This window comes from Anomaloglossus baeobatrachus, chromosome 12, assembly GCF_048569485.1.
Source record: "Anomaloglossus baeobatrachus isolate aAnoBae1 chromosome 12, aAnoBae1.hap1, whole genome shotgun sequence".
NCBI lineage: Eukaryota > Metazoa > Chordata > Amphibia > Anura > Aromobatidae > Anomaloglossus > Anomaloglossus baeobatrachus.
The window spans coordinates 86628594-86649705 of NC_134364.1; the positions used below are offsets into that span (position 1 = coordinate 86628594).

Sequence of the window (21112 nt, forward strand, 5' to 3'; positions counted from 1 at the left end):
ACCCTTTTCCTCCATCTACTTCATCGCTATCTTCATGGGTTCTGCAGCAGCTGTCTTTAATACGTTAATAGTGGTTGTGTCTTTACACAACTGCACCAGGTAAATTCTTTCTGGTATCGCCAGATAAGACATCATTTGCGCCCCTCCTTTATTTTTCTTTTCAGTTTTTACAGCATTTTTTCCATATGGGAAATATAAAGTGTTGGAGCGGGGTGCCAATAGCCCACCAGTACCACTGACTCTGGGGGTCACTGTTTAGCTACATAACAATAATACATTACCTGCATGTGACGCTGTACAAAAGGCTGGTAAGACGAAGTACAGTGTATTCCCCTCTAGATGGCAGCAGAGTAGTGAAGCAGAGTCAAAGTGACACTGTAACAGAAAGGAGACTGAATTACAGCAGAGTAACTTCAGCAGGCAGTTCACAGGTGAACCACCAGGTGGAAATCAAGTAGTCAAGCAGTCAAGGTCTAGCCAGGAAAGTCAAGTCAGTGCAGAGGGAGGATCAAGATCAGGTCAGAAAACAGTACCGAGGTCGGATGCCGGGAGATCAGGTATGCAGAGGGGAACAAAAAGTGCACAGGGAACAGAAGACAAGACTGGAGGGTGAGGAGACACAAACACGGGAAGAGGATAAACCAGGATGGGTAAACAACTGACAGCAGTGGGAAGTCAGGGACTGGGACAGACGGATGAATGGGGGAGGATACAGGTCAGTACACAGTAACAAGGAGTCAGATCAAACAGGAAATATCACCAAAGCCAGTCACAGGCTGCAGAGCAAAACTATAACCAGCACAGTACAGTGATCAGACATAGTGTTTCCTGAAACCAGAACAAGGCTGATGGGAGTTAACCCCTCACATGATCAGGCTGGGTCTGGGAAACTCTGGAGCGGGGAATACCGGTCCTGGATCATGACACTGTATCTCTGTTTCTATGTAATGACAAACTGAGTAGTTGGTAAATGAATGGTGAGATGCTGCCATTGTGTATAGTGAGTAAAATACGTGGTGCCAACTACTGCTCATACATAGAGGCCAATGACTAAGCAGGGCCCACCAGCGGATTAAACTTTCTCTTCTGGACAAGTGTGAGCCTGTACATATAACATACTGATGGTAAAAGCAGACACACAAACAAAAATGGCTGAAAAAAAAAATCCAGTGCTCTGTTGAAAATTCAGCCAATTTTTTCACACAAGAAAAGGCATTCCTGTGTGATTTTGGCATAAGGGTACAGTCTATGTTATGGCCCGAATTCCTCAGCCAACTGCAGGTCTTCTGACCTGAGATAGCCACATACGTAGATCTAAGGCTGCTAGTTTAGGTGAGTGCACATAGGCTGCCATTGTTCTTGGCAGAGCAGGTCCTGGTTACACAAGATGCTGCTGAGAATGATGATCTTTAGGCGGGCTTTGCACACTACGACATCGCAGGTGCGATGTCGGTGGGGTCAAATTGAAAATGACGTACTTCCGGCATCGCATGCGACATCGTAGTGTGTAAAGGTTCGATGATACGATTAACGAGCGCAAAAGCATCGTAATCGTATCATCGGTGCAGCGTCGGCGTAATCCATAATTACGCTGACGCGACGGTCCGATGTTGTTCCTCGCTCCTGCGGCAGCACACATCGCTGTGTGTGAAGTCGCAGGAGCGAGGAACATCTACCGGCGTCACCGCGGCTTCCATAGGATATGTGGAAGGAAGGAAGGAGGTGGGCGGGATGTTTACATCCCGCTCATCTCCGCCCCTCCGCTCCTATTGGCCGCCTGCAGTGTGACGTCGCTGTGACGCCGCACGACCCACCCCCTTAATAAGGAGGCGGTTCGCCGGCCAGAGCGACGGTCGCAGGGCAGGTGAGTCCATGTGAAGCTGCCGTAGCGATAATGTTCGCTACGGCAGCTATCACAAGGATATCGCAGATGCGACGGGGGCGGGGACTATCGTGTGCGACATCGCAGCATCGGCTTGCGATGTCGCAACGTGCAAAGTACCCCTTAGAGCAGCACAAAAGATTATTTTCCCTGATGATTGAGTGTTCTGCTCATTTGTTGGGTAACCGGCAGTCTGTTTAGACGGAACGAAGAAGAAACGAGTGATCCTCGTATGATATGTTCTCTATAAGCGTACAGTGTAAATGGATCTTAACGGGACTCTGTCAGCAAAGAAAGACTTCCTAAACCAAGTACAGGTGCCCGGTGCACCATGGCGGGGCCAAACATTTACGTGCACCTTCCCACCAGCTTGTTTTTCCCCCTATCACCACCCTCCCCCTCTTCTTTGATTGACGACTGGCTTAATAGAGACAGAAAAAAGTGAAAATAGATGGAAAACGATTAGCTGGGAAGGAGCACTTACATGTTTGGCCCCGCCATGGTGCACCAAGTACCTGTACTTGGTATGAACACTCATTCTGTGCTGAGAGTCCCTTTAAGTATGAGCCTTCTAAACCAATTATATGTTAGGAAACCCTCATGTGGTGGTTCTTTCCACCATTTGATACTATAGTGTTTGATCAGCTGGGGACAACAATGAACTACATTTACATCAGTGGGAGCAATTATCTTCATAGAAAATCATTGCGATTGTTGCAGATCTCTTTTTACAGCTTGTCCTTTTTTTACCAACAGCAGCGTAAAACACCAAACCACTTTTTGAATTCGGGGTAATCTTCCCATCTATGTCCAGGCAGAGAAAAGAATAGTAAGTAAAGGGGAGATCTCCTGTAACAGTCAGTAAATCAGACACACGCCTCTGCCCTTTCCGCCAACCTGGAGCACCAGTGAGACAAAAACCTGCTATGGCAGCAGGACATTTGTGTGGAGGGGCACAAGGGTGGAGTGGAGCACACAAGCGAGAGGGTGGTGCGGCAGACAAAAGTGAGTGGATGTAGGGGAACATAGGAATGAGAGGATGGTGGGGCACACAGGAGCAAGAAGGTGGAGGGGAGCAGAGGAGCGAAAGGGTGGAGGGGAACATAGGAATGAGAGGGTGTAGGGGAGCACAGGAGCGAAAGGGTGGAGGGGAGCACAGGAGTGAGGGTGGAGGGGAACATAGAAATGAGAGGGTGGAAGGGAGCACAGGAGTGAGAGGGTGGAGGGCAGCATAGGAGAAAAAGGGTGGAGGGGAGCACAGGAGTGAGGGTGGAGGGGTGCACAAGAGTGAAAGGGTGGAGGGGAGCATAGGAGCAAAAGGGTGGAGGGAAGCGCAGGAGCAAGAGTGTTGAGAGGAGCACAGGAGTGAGGGTGGAGGGGAACATAGAAATGAGAGGGTGGAAGGGAGCACAGGAGTGAGAGGGTGGAGGGCAGCATAGGAGAAAAAGGGTGGAGGGGAGCACAGGAGTGAGGGTGGAGGGGTGCACAAGAGTGAGAGGGTGGAGGGGAGCATAGGAGCAAAAGGGTGGAGGGAAGCGCAGGAGCAAGAGTGTTGAGAGGAGCACAGGAGTGAGAGGGTGGAGGGGAGCACAGGAGTGAGAGGGTGGAGGGGAGCACAGGAGTGAGAGGGTGGAGGGGAGCACAGGAGTGAGAGGGTGGAGGGGGCACAGGAGTGAGAGGGTGGAGGGGAGCACAGGAGTGAGAGGGTGGAGGGGGCACAGGAGTGAGAGGGTGGAGGGGAGCACAGGAGTGAGAGGGTGGAGGGGGCACAGGAGTGAGAGGGTGGAGGGGAGCACAGGAGTGAGAGGGTGGAGGGGAGCACAGGAGTGAGAGGGTGGAGGGGAGCACAGGAGTGAGAGGGTGGAGGGGAGCACAGGAGTGAGAGGGTGGAGGGGAGCACAGGAGTGAGAGGGTGGAGGGGAGCACAGGAGTGAGAGGGTGGAGGGGAGCACAGGAGTGAGAGGGTGGAGGGGGCACAGGAGTGAGAGGGTGGAGGGGAGCACAGGAGTGAGAGGGTGGAGGGGGCACAGGAGTGAGAGGGTGGAGGGGAGCACAGGAGTGAGAGGGTGGAGGGGGCACAGGAGTGAGAGGGTGGAGGGGAGCACAGGAATGAGAGGGTGGAGGGGAGCACAGGAGTGAGAGGGTGGAGGGGAGCACAGGAGTGAGAGGGTGGAGGGGGCACAGGAGTGAGAGGGTGGAGGGGAGCACAGGAGCGAGAGGGTGGAGGGGAGCACAGGAGCGAGAGGGTGTAGGGGAGCACAGGAGTGAGAGGGTGGAGGGGAGCACAGGAGTGAGAGGGTGGAGGGGAGCACAGGAGTGAGAGGGTGGAGGGGGCACAGGAGTGAGAGGGTGGAGGGGAGCACAGGAGTGAGAGGGTGGAGGGGAGCACAGGAGTGAGAGGGTGGAGGGGAGCACAGGAGTGAGAGGGTGGAGGGGGCACAGGAGTGAGAGGGTGGAGGGGAGCACAGGAGTGAGAGGGTGGAGGGGGCACAGGAGTGAGAGGGTGGAGGGGAGCACAAGAGTGAGAGGGTGGAGGGGGCACAGGAGTGAGAGGGTGGAGGGGAGCACAGGAATGAGAGGGTGGAGGGGAGCACAGGAGTGAGAGGGTGGAGGGGAGCACAGGAGTGAGAGGGTGGAGGGGGCACAGGAGTGAGAGGGTGGAGGGGAGCACAGGAGCGAGAGGGTGGAGGGGAGCACAGGAGCGAGAGGGTGGAGGGGAGCACAGGAGTGAGAGGGTGGAGGGGAGCACAGGAGTGAGAGGGTGGAGGGGAGCACAGGAGGGAGAGGGTGGAGGGGAGCACAGGAGTGAGAGGGTGGAGGGGGCACAGGAGTGAGAGGGTGGAGGTGAGCACAGGAGTGAGAGGGAGGAGGGGAGCACAGGAGTGAGAGGGAGGAGGGGAGCACAGGAGTGAGAGGGTGGAGGGGAGCACAGGAGTGAGAGGGTGGAGGGGAGCACAGGAGTGAGAGGGAGGAGGGGAGCACAGGAGTGAGAGGGTGGAGGGGAGCACAGGAGTGAGAGGGAGGAGGGGAGCACAGGAGTGAGAGGGTGGAGGGGGCACAGGAGTGAGAGGGTGGAGGGGAGCACAGGAGTGAGAGGGTGGAGGGGAGCACAGGAGTGAGAGGGTGGAGGGGGCACAGGAGTGAGAGGGTGGAGGGGAGCACAGGAGTGAGAGGGTGGAGGGGAGCACAGGAGTGAGAGGGTGGAGGGGAGCACAGGAGTGAGAGGGTGGAGGGGGCACAGGAGTGAGAGGGTGGAGGGGAGCACAGGAGTGAGAGGGTGGAGGGGGCACAGGAGTGAGAGGGTGGAGGGGAGCACAGGAGTGAGAGGGTGGAGGGGGCACAGGAGTGAGAGGGTGGAGGGGAGCACAGGAGTGAGAGGGTGGAGGGGGCACAGGAGTGAGAGGGTGGAGGGGAGCACAGGAATGAGAGGGTGGAGGGGAGCACAGGAGTGAGAGGGTGGAGGGGAGCACAGGAGTGAGAGGGTGGAGGGGGCACAGGAGTGAGAGGGTGGAGGGGAGCACAGGAGCGAGAGGGTGGAGGGGAGCACAGGAGTGAGAGGGTGGAGGGGAGCACAGGAGTGAGAGGGTGGAGGGGAGCACAGGAGTGAGAGGGTGGAGGGGAGCACAGGAGTGAGAGGGTGGAGGGGGCACAGGAGTGAGAGGGTGGAGGGGAGCACAGGAGTGAGAGGGAGGAGGGGAGCACAGGAGTGAGAGGGAGGAGGGGAGCACAGGAGTGAGAGGGTGGAGGGGAGCACAGGAGTGAGAGGGTGGAGGGGAGCACAGGAGTGAGAGGGTGGAGGGGAGCACAGGAGTGAGAGGGTGGAGGGGAGCACAGGAGTGAGAGGGAGGAGGGGAGCATAGGAGGTTAGAGAGGAGCACAGGAGCTGGAAGGAACAAGGAGAGGTGAGTATTTGAACATCTCATAGTATTAGGTCTAAGCTAGGTAAGGTGTAGTGTTGGGTCTGCCATAGGGTTCGTGAACAGGGAAAAGCCTGGTCCTTCCCAGGTATGTAAAATGGAATTGTCTTTCATTTGGGGTATCATAGTAGGGTTTCAGGGTCTTTATTTTCAGTTGTCTGTAATTTTTAGGTTTGGGCTATGATGTGTATTTAGGTGGTGGGGGATTGGACTAGTATTTAGTATTCTGATTTTGGTGATTGGTTCTGTATTTTCAATGTTTTTGGCTATGATCTTTTTTTATTGGGAAGGGGAAGGGTTGGTCCGCTGTCACTTCTTTAGAGGGTCTATTTCCGGTTCTTATTGATTTAGAGGGCGTGATCTAGGTACCCTATTAGTTTACAAAGTTTTGGAGGAGTTGTATTTCTTTATGAGCCTGTATTCGTGGTGCGGGGTCTGTATTCAGTCTGAGGAGAGCTTAGAGGGAACCTGTCGTCTGATTCATGCTCCTCAAATCACAGACAGCAGGAGCCAGAGACCGGCTCCATTATTGCTGCAAGGTAGGGTATCTCTGAAATTACTGTATTACTCCCCCACTACAACAAAGGCTGCTCCGCACTCACGCATGTCAGGTTTCTGGGAAGAAAGGAACAATGTGACTAGATGACGAGTTCAAGAGTCTGGTCCCCAGCAGTCCGGTCTCCAGCAGTCTGGTCCCCAGCAGTCCGGTCCCCAGCAGTCTGGTCCCCAGCAGTCTGGTCCCCAGCAGTCCGGTCCCCAGCAGTCTGGTCCCCAGCAGTCCGGTCCCCAGCAGTCCGGTCTCCAGCAGTCTGGTCCCCAGCAGTCTGGTCCCCAGCAGTCCGGTCTCCAGCAGTCTGGTCCCCAGCAGTCCGGTCTCCAGCAGTCTGCTCCCCAGCAGTCCGGTCTCCAGCAGTCCGGTCTCCAGCAGCCCAGACCCCAGAATTTCCGTTCCCAGCAGTCCAGACCCCAGCAGTCTGGTCCCCAGTAGTCCGGTCTCCAGCAGTCTGGTCCCCAGCAGTCTGGTCCCCAGCAGTCCGGTCTCCAGCAGTCTGGTCCCCAGCAGTCTGGTCTCCAGCAGTCCGGTCTCCAGCAGTCCGGTCTCCAGCAGACCAGACCCCAGCAGTTCCGTTCCCAGCAGTCCAGACCCCAGCAGTCCGGTCCTCAGCAGTCCGGTCTATAGCAGTCCAGTTCCCAGCAAATCCGTCCCTAGCAGTCAGGTCTCCAGAAGTTCTGTTCCTAGCAGTCCCCAGCTGTTCCATCGCCAGCAGTCTGGTCCGCAGCAGTACCCACCCTAGCAGTCCCGTCTCCAGCAGTCCATTCCCCAGCAGTCCGATTCCTAGCTGTCTGGTCCCTTGCAGTCCGGTCTCTAGCAGTCTGGTTCGCAGCAGTCCGGACCCTAGCAGTCCCATCTCCAGCAGTCCAGTCTCCAACAGTCTGGTCCGCAGCAGTCCGGACACTAGCAGTCCCATCTCCAGCAGTCCAGTCTCCAACAGTCCGGTCCCCAGCAGTCCAGACCCTAGCAGTCTCGTCTCCAGCAGTCCGGCCCCCAGCAGTCTGGATCCTAGCTGTCCGGTCCCCAGCAATCCAGTCTCCAGTAGTCCAGTCCCCAGCAGTCTGGTTCCTAGCTGTCTGGTTCCCAGCAGTCTGGTATACAGTAGTCTGGTCTGCAGCAGTCTGGTCCGCTGCTCACCAAGACTCACCCGCTCTCCGGCTACGTTATAGGGACACTTGTCAGACAAGGGGAGTGGTGGAGAAGCCACCGGGGCCAGACTCTTGAACTTGTCATTTAGTTGCATCATATTTGGCCGCAGCGGTTCAAAGTGAAACATAAATGGCGGCAATACCGGTTGTGATTCCTGCTGCTCATACCCGCTGACAGGTCCCCTTATGGGGTATTATGTAAACCCTCTAGTATACGTGCAGTTTGGTGGGAAAAATTATAAAAAGTTTGATATATTGTTTACTCTCTTGTCCCCCCAGAATCCTCTCTCCTCAGAGGTTGTGCCTGCCCTGAACAATGGTGGTCGCTACATGTATAGGAGGGGAGCACAACAGTGACAGCAGGGACAGCACAGAGGACACAACTTGTATGGAGCCCCACGCTGTGTGACCGGCTCCCATGTATGACCAGCTCCACGCTTTGTGACCGGATCGTACGCTGTGTGACCGACCATACGCTATGTGACCGATGCTGCGCTGTGTGACCGGCTCCTACGCTGTGTGACCGGCTCCTACGCTGTGTGACCGGCTCCTACGCTGTGTGACCGGCTCCTACGCTGTATGACCGGCTCCTACGCTGTGTGACCGATGCTGCGCTGTGTGACCGGCTCCTACGCTGTGTGACCGGCTCCTACGCTGTGTGACCGATGCTGCGCTGTGTGACCGGCTCCTACGCTGTGTGACCGGCTCCTACGCTGTGTGACCGATGCTGCGCTGTGTGACCGGCTCCTACGATGTGTGACCGGCTCCTACGCTGTGTGACCGATGCTGCGCTGTGTGACCGGCTCCTACGCTGTGTGACCGGCTCCTACGATGTGTGACCGATGCTGCGCTGTGTGACCGGCTCCTACGCTGTGTGACCGGCTCCTACGCTGTATGACCGGCTCCTACGCTGTATGACCGGCTCCTACGCTGTGTGACCGATGCTGCGCTGTGTGACCGGCTCCTACGCTGTGTGACCGATGCTGCGCTGTGTGACCGGCTCCTACGCTGTGTGACCGGCTCCTACGCTGTGTGACCGGCTCCTACGCTGTGTGACCGGCTCCTACGCTGTATGACCGGCTCCTACGCTGTATGACCGGCTCCTACGCTGTGTGACTGATGCTGCGCTGTGTGACCGGCTCCTACGCTGTGTGACCGGCTCCTACGCTGTATGACCGGCTCCTACTCTGTGTGACCGGCTCCTACGCTGTATGACCGGCTCCTACGCTGTGTGACCGGCTCCTACGCTATGTGACCGGATCGTATGCTGTGTGACCGACCCCACACTGTGTGACCGGCTCCTACGCTGTGTGACCGGCTCCTACGCTGTGTGACCGTCTCCGTGCTGTGTGACCGTCTCCGGACTGTGTGACCGTCTCCGGACTGTGTGACCGTCTCCGGGCTGTGTGACCGTCTCCGCGCTGTGTGACCGTCTCCGCGCTGTGTGACCGGCTCCGCGCTGTGTGACCGTCTCCGCGCTGTGTAACCGGCTCCTACGCTATGTGACCGGATCGTATGCTATGTAACCGGATCGTATGCTGTGTGACCGGCTCCTACGCTGTGTGACCGGCTCCTACGGTGTGTGACCGGCTCCTACACTGTGTGACCGGCTCCGCGCTGTGTGACAGGCTCCTACGCTATGTGACCGGATCGTATGCTATGTGACCGGATCGTATGATGTGTGACCGGCTCCTATGCTGTGTGACAGTCTCCGCGCTGTGTAACCGGCTCCTACGGTGTGTGACCGGCTCCTACACTGTGTGACCGGCTCCGCGCTGTGTGACAGGCTCCTACGCTATGTGACCGGATCGTATGCTATGTGACCGGATCGTATGATGTGTGACCGGCTCCTATGCTGTGTGACCGTCTCCGCGCTGTGTAACCGGCTCCTACGGTGTGTGACCGGCTCCTACACTGTGTGACCGGCTCCGCGCTGTGTGACCGGCTCCTACGGTGTGTGACCGGCTCCTACACTGTGTGACCGGCTCCTACACTGTGTGACCGGCCCCGCGCTGTGTGACCGGCTCCGCGCTGTGTGACCGGCCCCGCGCTGTGTGACCGGCCCCGCGCTGTGTGACCGACCCCGCGCTGTGTGACCGACCCCGCGCTGTGTGACCGGCTCCTACGCTGTGAGACCGGCTCCTACGGTGTGTGACCGGCTCCTACACTGTGTGACCGACCCCGCGCTGTGTGACGGGCTCCGCGCTGTGTGACCGGCTCCGCGCTGTGTGACCGGCTCCGCGCTGTGTGACTGGCTCCGCGCTGTGTGACCGGCCCCGCGCTGTGTGACCGGCTCCTACACTGTGTGACCGGCTCCGCGCTGTGTGACCGGATCGTATGCTATGTGACCGGATCGTATGATGTGTGACCGGCTCCTATGCTGTGTGACCGTCTCCGCGCTGTGTAACCGGCTCCTACGGTGTGTGACCGGCTCCTACACTGTGTGACCGGCTCCGCGCTGTGTGACCGGCTCCTACGGTGTGTGACCGGCTCCTACACTGTGTGACCGGCTCCTACACTGTGTGACCGGCCCCGCGCTGTGTGACCGGCTCCGCGCTGTGTGACCGGCCCCGCGCTGTGTGACCGGCCCCGCGCTGTGTGACCGACCCCGCGCTGTGTGACCGACCCCGCGCTGTGTGACCGGCTCCTACGCTGTGAGACCGGCTCCTACGGTGTGTGACCGGCTCCTACACTGTGTGACCGACCCCGCGCTGTGTGACGGGCTCCGCGCTGTGTGACCGGCTCCGCGCTGTGTGACCGGCTCCGCGCTGTGTGACTGGCTCCGCGCTGTGTGACCGGCCCCGCGCTGTGTGACCGGCTCCTACACTGTGTGACCGGCTCCGCGCTGTGACCGGCTCCGCGCTGTGTGACCGGCTCCGCGCTGTGTGACCGGCCCCGCGCTGTGTGACCGGCTCCTACACTGTGTGACCGGCTCCGCGCTGTGTGACCGGCTCCGCGCTGTGTGACCGGCCCCGCGCTGTGTGACCGGCTCCGCGCTGTGTGACCGGCTCCGCGCTGTGTGACCTGCAGCACGGCTGAGCCGCAGGAGCTCCGGCCACCAGACGTTAGGGCTAGGTGAGGGGGGACCGGAGAGGGAAGGGAACGAGGAGAAGGAGGGGAGAGGAGGAGCGGGAGGGCGGTGATGGAGCGCACTGATGGAGGGATGCAGGCGCCGTAGCTACAGCCGCTGTCACCCTCGGGAGGAGGAGGCTGAGGGTCGGGGCTGTGTGTGAGCGCAGGATGGCGGCTTCCCCCACACCGGGCACGGAATGACCATACGGACATCTCGGGGCCGCTGCCCGGAACATGGCGCCCACCAAGCCCGGCTATCAGCAGGACCCTTCCCGCAGAGAACGGTAAGAAAGACCGTGGATGGGAAAGGCCCGAGCGTCTGCGGATAGCGGAGTCTACACGGCGAGTGTGACAGAAAACGTGAGCTCTGCCCGCAGCACAGGCACAGTGCCGGCATGACAGGCGCACACACAGCACAGGAGGACACAGGAGAGACAGCACAGTGTACAGGAGAGACAGCACAGCATATAGGAGAGACAGCACAGTGTACAGGAGAGACAGCACAGCATATAGGAGAGACAGCACAGTGTACAGGAGAGACAGCACAGCATATAGGAGAGACAGCACAGTGTACAGGAGAGACAGCACAGCATATAGGAGAGACAGCACAGTGTACAGGAGAGACAGCACAGCATATAGGAGAGACAGCACAGTGTACAGGAGAGACAGCACAGCATATAGGAGAGACAGCACAGTGTACAGGAGAGACAGCACAGCATATAGGAGAGAGCACAGCATATAGGAGAGAGCATAGTGTACAGGAGAGACAGCACAGCATATAGGAGAGAGCATAGTGTACAGGAGAGACAGCACAGCATATAGGAGAGACAGCACAGCATATAGGAGAGAGCATAGTGTACAGGAGAGACAGCACAGCATATAGGAGAGACAGCACAGCATATAGGAGAGACAGCACAGCATATAGGAGAGAGCATAGTGTACAGGAGAGACAGCACAGCATATAGGAGAGACAGCACAGCATATAGGAGAGAGCACAGCATATAGGAGAGAGCACAGGGTACAGGAGAGACAGCACAGCATATAGGAGAGACAGCACAGCATATAGGAGAGAGCACAGCATATAGGAGAGAGCACAGGGTACAGGAGAGACAGCACAGCATATAGGAGAGACAGCACAGCATATAGGAGAGACAGCACAGCATATAGGAGAGACAGCACAGCATATAGGAGAGACAGCACAGCATATAGGAGAGACAGCACAGCATATAGGAGAGAGCACAGTGTACAGGAGAGACAGCACAGCATATAGGAGAGACAGCACAGCATATAGGAGAGACAGCACAGCATATAGGAGAGACAGCACAGTGTACAGGAGAGACAGCACAGCATATAGGAGAGACAGCACAGCATATAGGAGATAGCACAGTGTACAGGAGAGACAGCACAGCATATAGGAGAGAGCACAGGGTACAGGAGAGACAGCACAGCATATAGGAGAGACAGCACAGCATATAGGAGAGACAGCACAGCATATAGGAGAGACAGCACAGTGTACAGGAGAGACAGCACAGCATATAGGAGAGACAGCACAGCATATAGGAGAGACAGCATAGTGTACAGGAGAGACAGCACAGGAGAGAGCACAGGAGAGAGCATAGTGTACAGGAGAGAGAGCACAGCATATAGGAGAGCACAGGAGAGAGCATAGTGTACAGGAGAGAGAGCACAGCATATAGGAGAGCACAGGAGGACACAGGAGAGACAGCATAGTGTACAGGAGAGAGAGCACAGCATATAGGAGAGCACAGGAGAGAGCATAGTGTACAGGAGAGAGAGCACAGCATATAGGAGAGAGCACAGGGTACAGGAGAGACAGCACAGCATATAGGAGAGACAGCACAGTGTACAGGAGAGACAGCACAGCATATAGGAGAGACAGCACAGTGTACAGGAGAGACAGCACAGGAGAGAGCACAGGATAGAGCATAGTGTACAGGAGAGAGAGCACAGCATATAGGAGAGCACAGGAGAGAGCATAGTGTACAGGAGAGAGAGCACAGCATATAGGAGAGCACAGGAGGACACAGGAGAGACAGCACAGTGTACAGGAGAGAGAGCACAGCATATAGGAGACAGCATAGTGTACAGGAGAGACAGCACAGTGTACAGGAGAGAGATCACAGCATATAGGAGAGAGCATAGTGTACAGAAGAGACAGCACAGTGTACAGGAGAGAGAGCACAGCATATAGGAGAGAGCACAGGAGGACACAGGAGAGACAGCACAGTGTACAGGAGAGAGAGCACAGCATATAGGAGACAGCATAGTGTACAGGAGAGACAGCACAGTGTACAGGAGAGAGCACAGCATATAGGAGAGAGCACAGCATATAGGAGAGAGCACAGGGTACAGGAGAGACAGCACAGGGTATAGGAGAGAGAGCACAGCATATAGGAGAGAGCATAGTGTACAGGAGAGACAGCACAGTGTACAGGAGAGAGGCACAGTGCCAGCATGACAGGCGCACACACAGCACAGGAGGACACAGGAGAGACAGCACAGTGTACAGGAGAGAGAGCACAGCATATAGGAGAGAGCACAGCATATAGGAGAGACAGCACAGCGTACAGGAGAGAGAGCACAGCATATTGGAGAGAGCACAGGGTACAGGAGAGACAGCACAGCGTACAGGAGAGAGAGCACAGCATATAGGAGAGAGCACAGGAGAGACAGCACAGCGTACAGGAGAGACAGCTCAGCATATAGGAGAGAGCACAGGAGAGACAGCACAGTGTACAGGAGAGAGAGCACAGCATATAGGAGAGAGCATAGTGTACAGGAGAGACAGCACAGTGTACAGGAGAGAGAGCACAGCATGTAGGAGAGAGCACAGTGTACAGGAGAGAGAGCACAGCATATAGGAGAGAGCACAGGAGAGAGCACAGGGTATAGGAGAGACAGCACAGGAGAGAGCATAGTGTACAGGAGAGAGCACAGGGTATAAGAGAGAGCACAGGAGAGACAGCATTGTGTACAGGAGAGAGCACAGGAGAGACAGCATATAGGAGAGACAGCATAGTGTACAGGAGAGAGCACAGGGTACAGGAGAGACAGCACAGGAGAGAGCACAGGGTATAGGAGAGCACAGGAGAGACGGCATATAGGAGAGACAGCATAGTGTACAGGAGATAGCACAGGAGAGAGCATAGTGTACAGGAGAGAGAGCACAGGAGAGAGCACAGGGTACAGGGGGACACAGGAGAGACAGCATATAGGAGAGACAGCATAGCATATAGGAGAGAGCACAGGGTACAGGGGGACACAGGAGAGACAGCATATAGGAGAGACAGCATAGCATATAGGAGAGAGCACAGGGTACAGGAGAGACAGCACAGGAGAGAGCATAGTGTACAGGAGAGAGGCACAGGAGACACAGCATATAGGAGAAACAGCATAGTGTACAGGAGAGACAGCACAGTGTACAGGAGAGACAGCATAGTGTACAGGAGAGACAGCATAGTGTACAGGAGAGACAGCATAGTGTACAGGAGACAACACAGGAGAGAGCACAGGGTACAGGAGGACACAGGAGAGACAGCATAGTGTACAGGAGAGCACAGGGAACAGGAGAGACAGCATAGTGTACAGGAGAGAGGCACAGGAGAGACAGCATATAGGAGAGACAGCATAGTGTACAGGAGAGCACAGGAGAGCACAGTGTACAGGAGAGGAGCACAGGGTACAGGAGAGAGCACAGGGTACAGGAGAGGAGCACAGGGTACAGGAGAGACAGCATAGTGTACAGGAGAGCATAGTGTACAGGAGAGACAGCATAGTGTACAGGAAAGGAGCACAGGGTACAGGAGAGCACAGGGTACAGGAGAGCACAGGAGAGACAGCATAGTGTACAGGAAAGGAGCACAGGGTACAGGAGGGTACAGGAGAGCACAGGGTACAGGAGAGCACAGGGTACAGGAGAGAAGCACAGGGTACAGGAGAGGAGCACAGGGTACAGGAGAGCACAGGGTACAGGAGAGACAGCATAGTGTACAGGAAAGGAGCACAGGGTACAGGAGGGTACAGGAGAGCACAGGGTACAGGAGAGCACAGGGTACAGGAGAGAAGCACAGGGTACAGGAGAGGAGCACAGGGTACAGGAGAGCACAGGGTACAGGAGAGACAGCATAGTGTACAGGAAAGGAGCACAGGGTACAGGAGGGTACAGGAGAGCACAGGGTACAGGAGAGCACAGGGTACAGGAGAGAGCACAGGGTACAGGAGAGAGCACAGGGTACAGGAGAGAGCACAGGGTACAGGAGAGCACAGGGTACAGGAGAGAGAGCACAGTGTACAGGAGAGGAGCACAGTGTACAGGAGAGGAGCACAGGGTACAGGAGAGAGCAGGGTACAGGAGAGAGAGCACAGTGTACAGGAGAGAGCACAGGGTACAGGAGAGAGCACAGGGTACAGGAGAGAGCACAGGGTACAGGAGAGAGCACAGGGTACAGGAGAGAGTACAGGGTACAGGAGAGAGAGCATAGTGTACAGGAGAGAGCACAGGGTACAGGAGAGAGCACAGGGTACAGGAGAGAGCACAGGGTACAGGAGAGAGCACAGGGTACAGGAGAGAGCACAGGGTACAGGAGAGAGAGCACAGTGTACAGGAGAGAGCACAGGGTACAGGAGAGCACAGGGTACAGGAGAGCACAGGGTACAGGAGAGCACAGGGTACAGGAGAGAGCACAGGGTACAGGAGAGCACAGGGTACAGGAGAGCACAGGGTACAGGAGAGAGCACAGGGTAGAGGAGAGCACAGGGTAGAGGAAAGCACAGGGTACAGGAGAGCACACGGTAGAGGAGAGCACAGGGTACAGGAGAGCACAGGGTACAGGAGAGAGCACAGGGTAGAGGAGAGCACAGGGTAGAGGAAAGCACAGGGTACAGGAGAGCACACGGTAGAGGAGAGCACACGGTAGAGGAGAGCACAGGGTAGAGGAGAGCACAAGGTACAGGAGGGAGCACAGGGTACAGGAGAGAGCACAGGGTACAGGAGAGAGCACAGGGTACAGGAGAGCACAGGGCACAGGATTACACAGGAGAATGCGGGGCACACGGTGCATGAGAGCACAGGACAGCATAGGGGTAACTAACACAGGGTTCAGGAAGGCACAGGGCAACTATCACAGCACAGGACTCAGGATAGCACAGGGCACACGGTGCATTTCCTGATGAAGTGGGGATTCACTTTGAAACACATTGAATAAAGCACCTACTACCCAGCGACTTGAAAGTTTTTTCATCTACAGCAGCACAGTTTAATCCACGTTTCTTCTGGTTCCTGCAGAATGCAGAGCACAGTAGAGAGCAGTGCACAGGAGGGCACAGGAAAACACAGGGTACAGGAGGGCACAGGAGAGCACAGGGCACAGGAGAGCACAGGGCACAGGAGGGCACAGGAGAGCACAGGGCACAGGAGAGCACAGGGCACAGGAGAGCACAGGGCACAGGAGGGTACAGGGCACAGGAGAGCACAGGGCACAGAAGAGCACAGGAGGGCACAGGGCACAGAAGACCACAGAGCACAGAAGAGCACAGGGCACAGGAGAGCACAGGGCACAGAAGGGCACAGGGGAGCACAGGGCACAGGAGGGTACAGGGCACAGGGGAGCACAGGGCACAGAAGGGCACAGGAGAGCACAGGGCACAGGAGGGTACAGGGCACAGGGGAGCACAGGGCACAGAAGAGCACAGGGCACAGGAGAGCACAGGGCACAGAAGAGCACAGGGGAGCACAGGGCACAGAAGGGCACAGGAGGGTACAGGGCACAGAAGAGCACAGGGCACAGAAGAGCACAAGGGCACAGGAGGGCACAGAAGACCACAGGGCACATAAGGGCACAGAAGAGCACAGGGCACAGGAGAGCACAGAGTATCACAGGTCAACTAACAGAGGGTACACGAGACCGCAAGGCACAGAAGGGCACAGGGAAGCTAGCACAGGATAGCATAGGGCACAGGATAGCACAGGGAAAGTAACACAAAGTATGGGAGAACACAGGGAAACTAACACAGGATACCACAGGGCAAAGAAGGGCACATGAGAATGCAGGGCACAGAATAGCACAGGGCAGAGGAGAACAGGGCAACTAGCACAGAGCCATTAGCAAAGGGCAACTAGCACAAGGCAAGTAACACGGCCAGTAACACAGAGCAATTGGCGAATAACTCAGGGCAACTAACACAACATAATTGACGTGGCACAAGAGAAGCATGACAGCTGCACAGTAGACAGGGCAACTACCGTGTTTTTCCAAAAATAATCCCTAACTTAGGTTTAAGGGATCTTAGGTGTAGCCTTTAAATATAAGCCCTACTCCAAAAATAAGCCCCAGTTAGCGTCTAAAGTGCTAGGTTATGTCACATGATGCTAGGTTATGTCCCTAACATCACGGAGACATAACCTAACCCAGGAGCCACTTGAATAGGCATAATGTAGCTTCCAAATCTTTCTGCTGCTATCTCCCAAGGTGGCAGGGTAAATCTGCTCATCCGCTCCTGAGTTCCGCATCTTGATTGTTGTCACTTGGTTTCTGCCTCCTTGCTGCTAATGCACTATGATGTTTGCTTTGTTGCCGCTACCGAGTCCCACCTCCTGAATGCTGCCTCATGGATCCCGCTTGGCTGCAGCTCCAGGGTCCCATCTTCTGCTTCCCAAGTGCCGCCTCTTGGATCCCGCCTCCTGACTCCCGCAGAAGGAGCCACATGTGATGTCACAACCACTGTTCCAGAGTCCCACTCCATACTACCACCTTCTGCCCCCTCCCGGCCGCATTGAAAAGAAGAGTGCCACTGCCACACAAACTGTTTTGAGAGTGCCAGTAAGTGTAACCATAAGAGACACTGACACTGCACCAGCAACTGTGAATGTAAGTTAGGGTTAAAGTTACTACCCTTAAACTTGCCATACACCTTCAAGCTGCATCTGGCCATACACCTTCAAGCTGAAGCTGGCCATACATCTTCAAGCTGAAGCTAACCATACACCTTCAAGCTGAAGCTAACCATACACCTTCAAGCTGCAGCTCGCCTTATACCTTCAAGCTGAAGCTGGCCATACACCTTCAAGCTGAAGCTGGCCATACACCTTCAAGATGAAGCTGGCCATACACATTCAAGCTGAAGATGGCCATACACCTTCAAGCTGAAGCTGGCCATACACCTTCAAGCTGAAGCTGTCCATACACCATCAAGCTGAAGCTGGCCATACACATTCAAGCTGAATCTTGCCATACACCTTCAAGCTGAAGCTGGCCATACACCTTCAAGCTGAAGATGGCCATAAACCTTCAAGCTGAAGCTGGCTATACACCTTCAAGCTGAAGCTGGCCATACACCTTCAAGCTGCAGCTGGCCATAAACCTTCAAGCTGAAGCTGGCCATACACCTTCAAGCTGAAACTGGCCATACAAATTCAAGCTGAAGCTGGCCATACACCTTCAAGCTGAAGCTGGCCATACACCTTCAAGCTGAAGCTGGCCATACACCTTCAAGCTGAAGCTGGCCATACACCTTCAAGCTGAAGCTGGCCATACACCTTCAAGCTGAAGCTGGCCATACACCGTCAAGCTGAAGCTGGCCATACACCGTCAAGCTGAAGCTGGCCATACACCGTCAAGCTGAAGCTGGCCATACACCTTCAAGCTGAAGCTGGCCATACACCTTCAAGCTGAAGCTGGCCATACACCTTCAAGCTGAAGCTGGCCATACACCTTCAAGCTGAAGCTGGCCATACACCTTCAAGCTGAAGCTGGCCATACACCTTCAAGCTGAAGCTGGCCAAACACCTTCAAGCTGAAGCTGGCCATACACCTTCAAGCTGAAGCTGGCCATACACCTTCAAGCTGAAGCTGGCCATACATCTTCAAGCTGAAGCTGGCCATACACCTTCAAGCTGAAGCTGGCCATACACCTTCAAGCTGAAGCTGGCCATACATCTTCAAGCTGAAGCTGGCCATACACCGTCAAGCTGAAGCTGGCCATACACCGTCAAGCTGAAGCTGGCCATACACCGTCAAGCTGAAGCTGGCCATACACCTTCAAGCTGAAGCTGGCCATACACCTTCAAGCTGAAGCTGGCCATACACCTTCAAGCTGAAGCTGGCCATACACCTCCAAGCTGAAGCTGGCCATACACCTTCAAGCTGAAGCTGGCCATACACCTTCAAGCTGAAGCTGGCCAAACACCTTCAAGCTGAAGCTGGCCAAACACCTTCAAGCTGAAGCTGGCCAAACACCTTCAAGCTGAAGCTGGCCATACAAATTCAAGCTGAAACTGGCCATACAAATTCAAGCTGAAGCTGGCCATACACCTTCAATTAAATTGAAGCATAAATGTGTGATTGTTGTTCATGGGGGGGGGGGGATAAGCCATCCATCAAAAATAAGCCCTAGCCCTTTTTATGGAAACAAAAATATTATTATTTTTGGAAAAACACAGTAGCACAGCACACATGATAAGTCACACAACTGACACAGCACTACACAAGCATGAAAGTGCACAGCTGACACAGTACAGAGCAGCAGACAACACAGCATAAAGGATACAGCACAACTAACGCAGCACAGTACACAGGCTACGCATAACTAACACAACACAGCACAGAGGATACACACAACTAGCACTGCGCAAAGGATACACACAACTAACAGTAAAGCACAGAGGATACACACAACTAGCACAGCACAGAGGTCACACACAACTAACAGTACAGCACAGAGGACACAGAAGAACAGTACAGAGGATACAGCACAAAACAAGCATAACAACAAACATGGCAACTAAAACAGCACACAGGGCTACAAGCACAACTAACACAGCATGACAGGCGCAAAGCACACAGGGCAACTGACACGGCACTGATTACAGCACAACTAACTCCGCATCACACACAGGATGCTATACACAGGGCAGCGCCAGTACAGCACTACACAAGCATGATAAGTGCACAGGATACAGTACACAGGTCAATTAACTAGCACAGCTCAACTAAAGGGAGCTTTACACGGTAGCGATATCGCTAGCAATTTGTAGCGATATCGAGCGTGTAAGTACCCGCCCCCGTTTCGCATGCGATTGTTTGTGATCGCTGCCGTAGCGAACATTATCGCTAGGCAGCGTCACACATACTTACCTGGTAGGCGGTGTCGCTGTGACTGCTGACAATCCCTCCTTCAAGAGGGAGGGACGTTCGGCATCACAGCGACGTCACCGCTACGTCACTAAGCGGCCGGCCAATCAAAGCGGAGGGGCGGAGATGAGCAGGACGTAACATCCCGCCCACCTCCTTCCTTCCGCATTGTGGCCGACGGCAGGTAAAGAGACGTTCCTCGCTCCTGCGGTGTCACACACAGCGATGTGTGCTGCCGCATGAGCGATGAACCACCTGGATAAACAACCCTTACCAATTTTTGAGTTTGGGACGACCTCTCCATGGTGAACGATTTTCACCATTTTTGAGGTCGCTTAAGGTCGCTGCTCAGTGTCACACGCTGTGATATCGTTAATGACGCCGGATGTGCATCACTAACAACTTGACCCCGACGACAAAACATTAACGATATCGTAGCGTGTAAAGCCCCCTTAAGAGCACACTACAACTAACAATGGATACAACACACAGCAACTAAAACAGCACCACACACCGCAGCTTACACAGCACAGGATGCAGCACATAGGTCAACTAGCACAGCACAACTAACACAAGGTTATTAGCACAACACAACTACTACAAAGGAACTAGCACAGGATGCAGCACACAGGTCAATATCACTGCACAGGATACAGCACACAGGGCAGCTAGCATAACGCGCAGGATATAGCACACATGATACAGCGCACAGAACTGCTAACACAGTGCACAGGATGTAGCACACAGAACAGCTAACAGTGCACAGGATATAGCTCACAGGACAGCTAACAGTGCACAGGATATAGCACACAGGACAGCTAACAGTGCACAGGATATAGCACACAGGACAGCTAACAGTGCACAGGATATAGCACACAGGACAGCTAACAGTGCACAGGATATAGCACACAGGACAGCTAACAGTGCACAGGATATAGCACACAGGACAGCTAACAGTGCACAGGATATAGCACACAGGACAGCTAACAGTGCACAGGATATAGCACACAGGACAGCTAACAGTGCACAGGATATAGCACACAGGACAGCTAACAGTGCACAGGATATAGCTCACAGGACAGCTAACAGTGCACAGTATATAGCTCACAGGACAGCTAACAGTGCACAGGATATAGCACACAGGACAGCTAACAGTGCACAGGATATAGCACACAGGACAGCTAACAGTGCACAGGATATAGCTCACAGGACAACTAACAGTGCACAGGATATAGCTCACAGGACAGCTAACAGTGCACAGGATATAGCTCACAGGACAGCTAACAGTGCACAGGATATAGCTCACAGGACAACTAACAGTGCACAGGATATAGCTCACAGGACAGCTAACAGTGCACAGGATATAGCTCACAGGGCAGCTAACACAGTGC

At 55.0% G+C, this 21112-nt stretch overlaps 1 protein-coding gene across 7 annotated transcripts in view; it reads left to right on the plus strand.

Annotated features, from left to right (window-relative positions):
* Window positions 1-21112, plus strand: part of NPAS3 (neuronal PAS domain protein 3) — a 687349-nt gene that overhangs the window by 19047 nt on the left and 647190 nt on the right. For 2 of the 7 annotated variants that reach the window (XM_075329904.1, XM_075329906.1), the window contains exon 1: window positions 10648-10856. The exons of the other annotated variants lie outside the window; for them this stretch is intronic. In XM_075329904.1, coding sequence (XP_075186019.1) covers window positions 10807-10856 — 50 coding nt within the window. In that variant the 5' untranslated portion in view covers window positions 10648-10806. Of the gene's footprint in view, window positions 1-10647; window positions 10857-21112 lie in introns of those variants that run through there. 7 annotated transcript variants of the gene reach the window in all.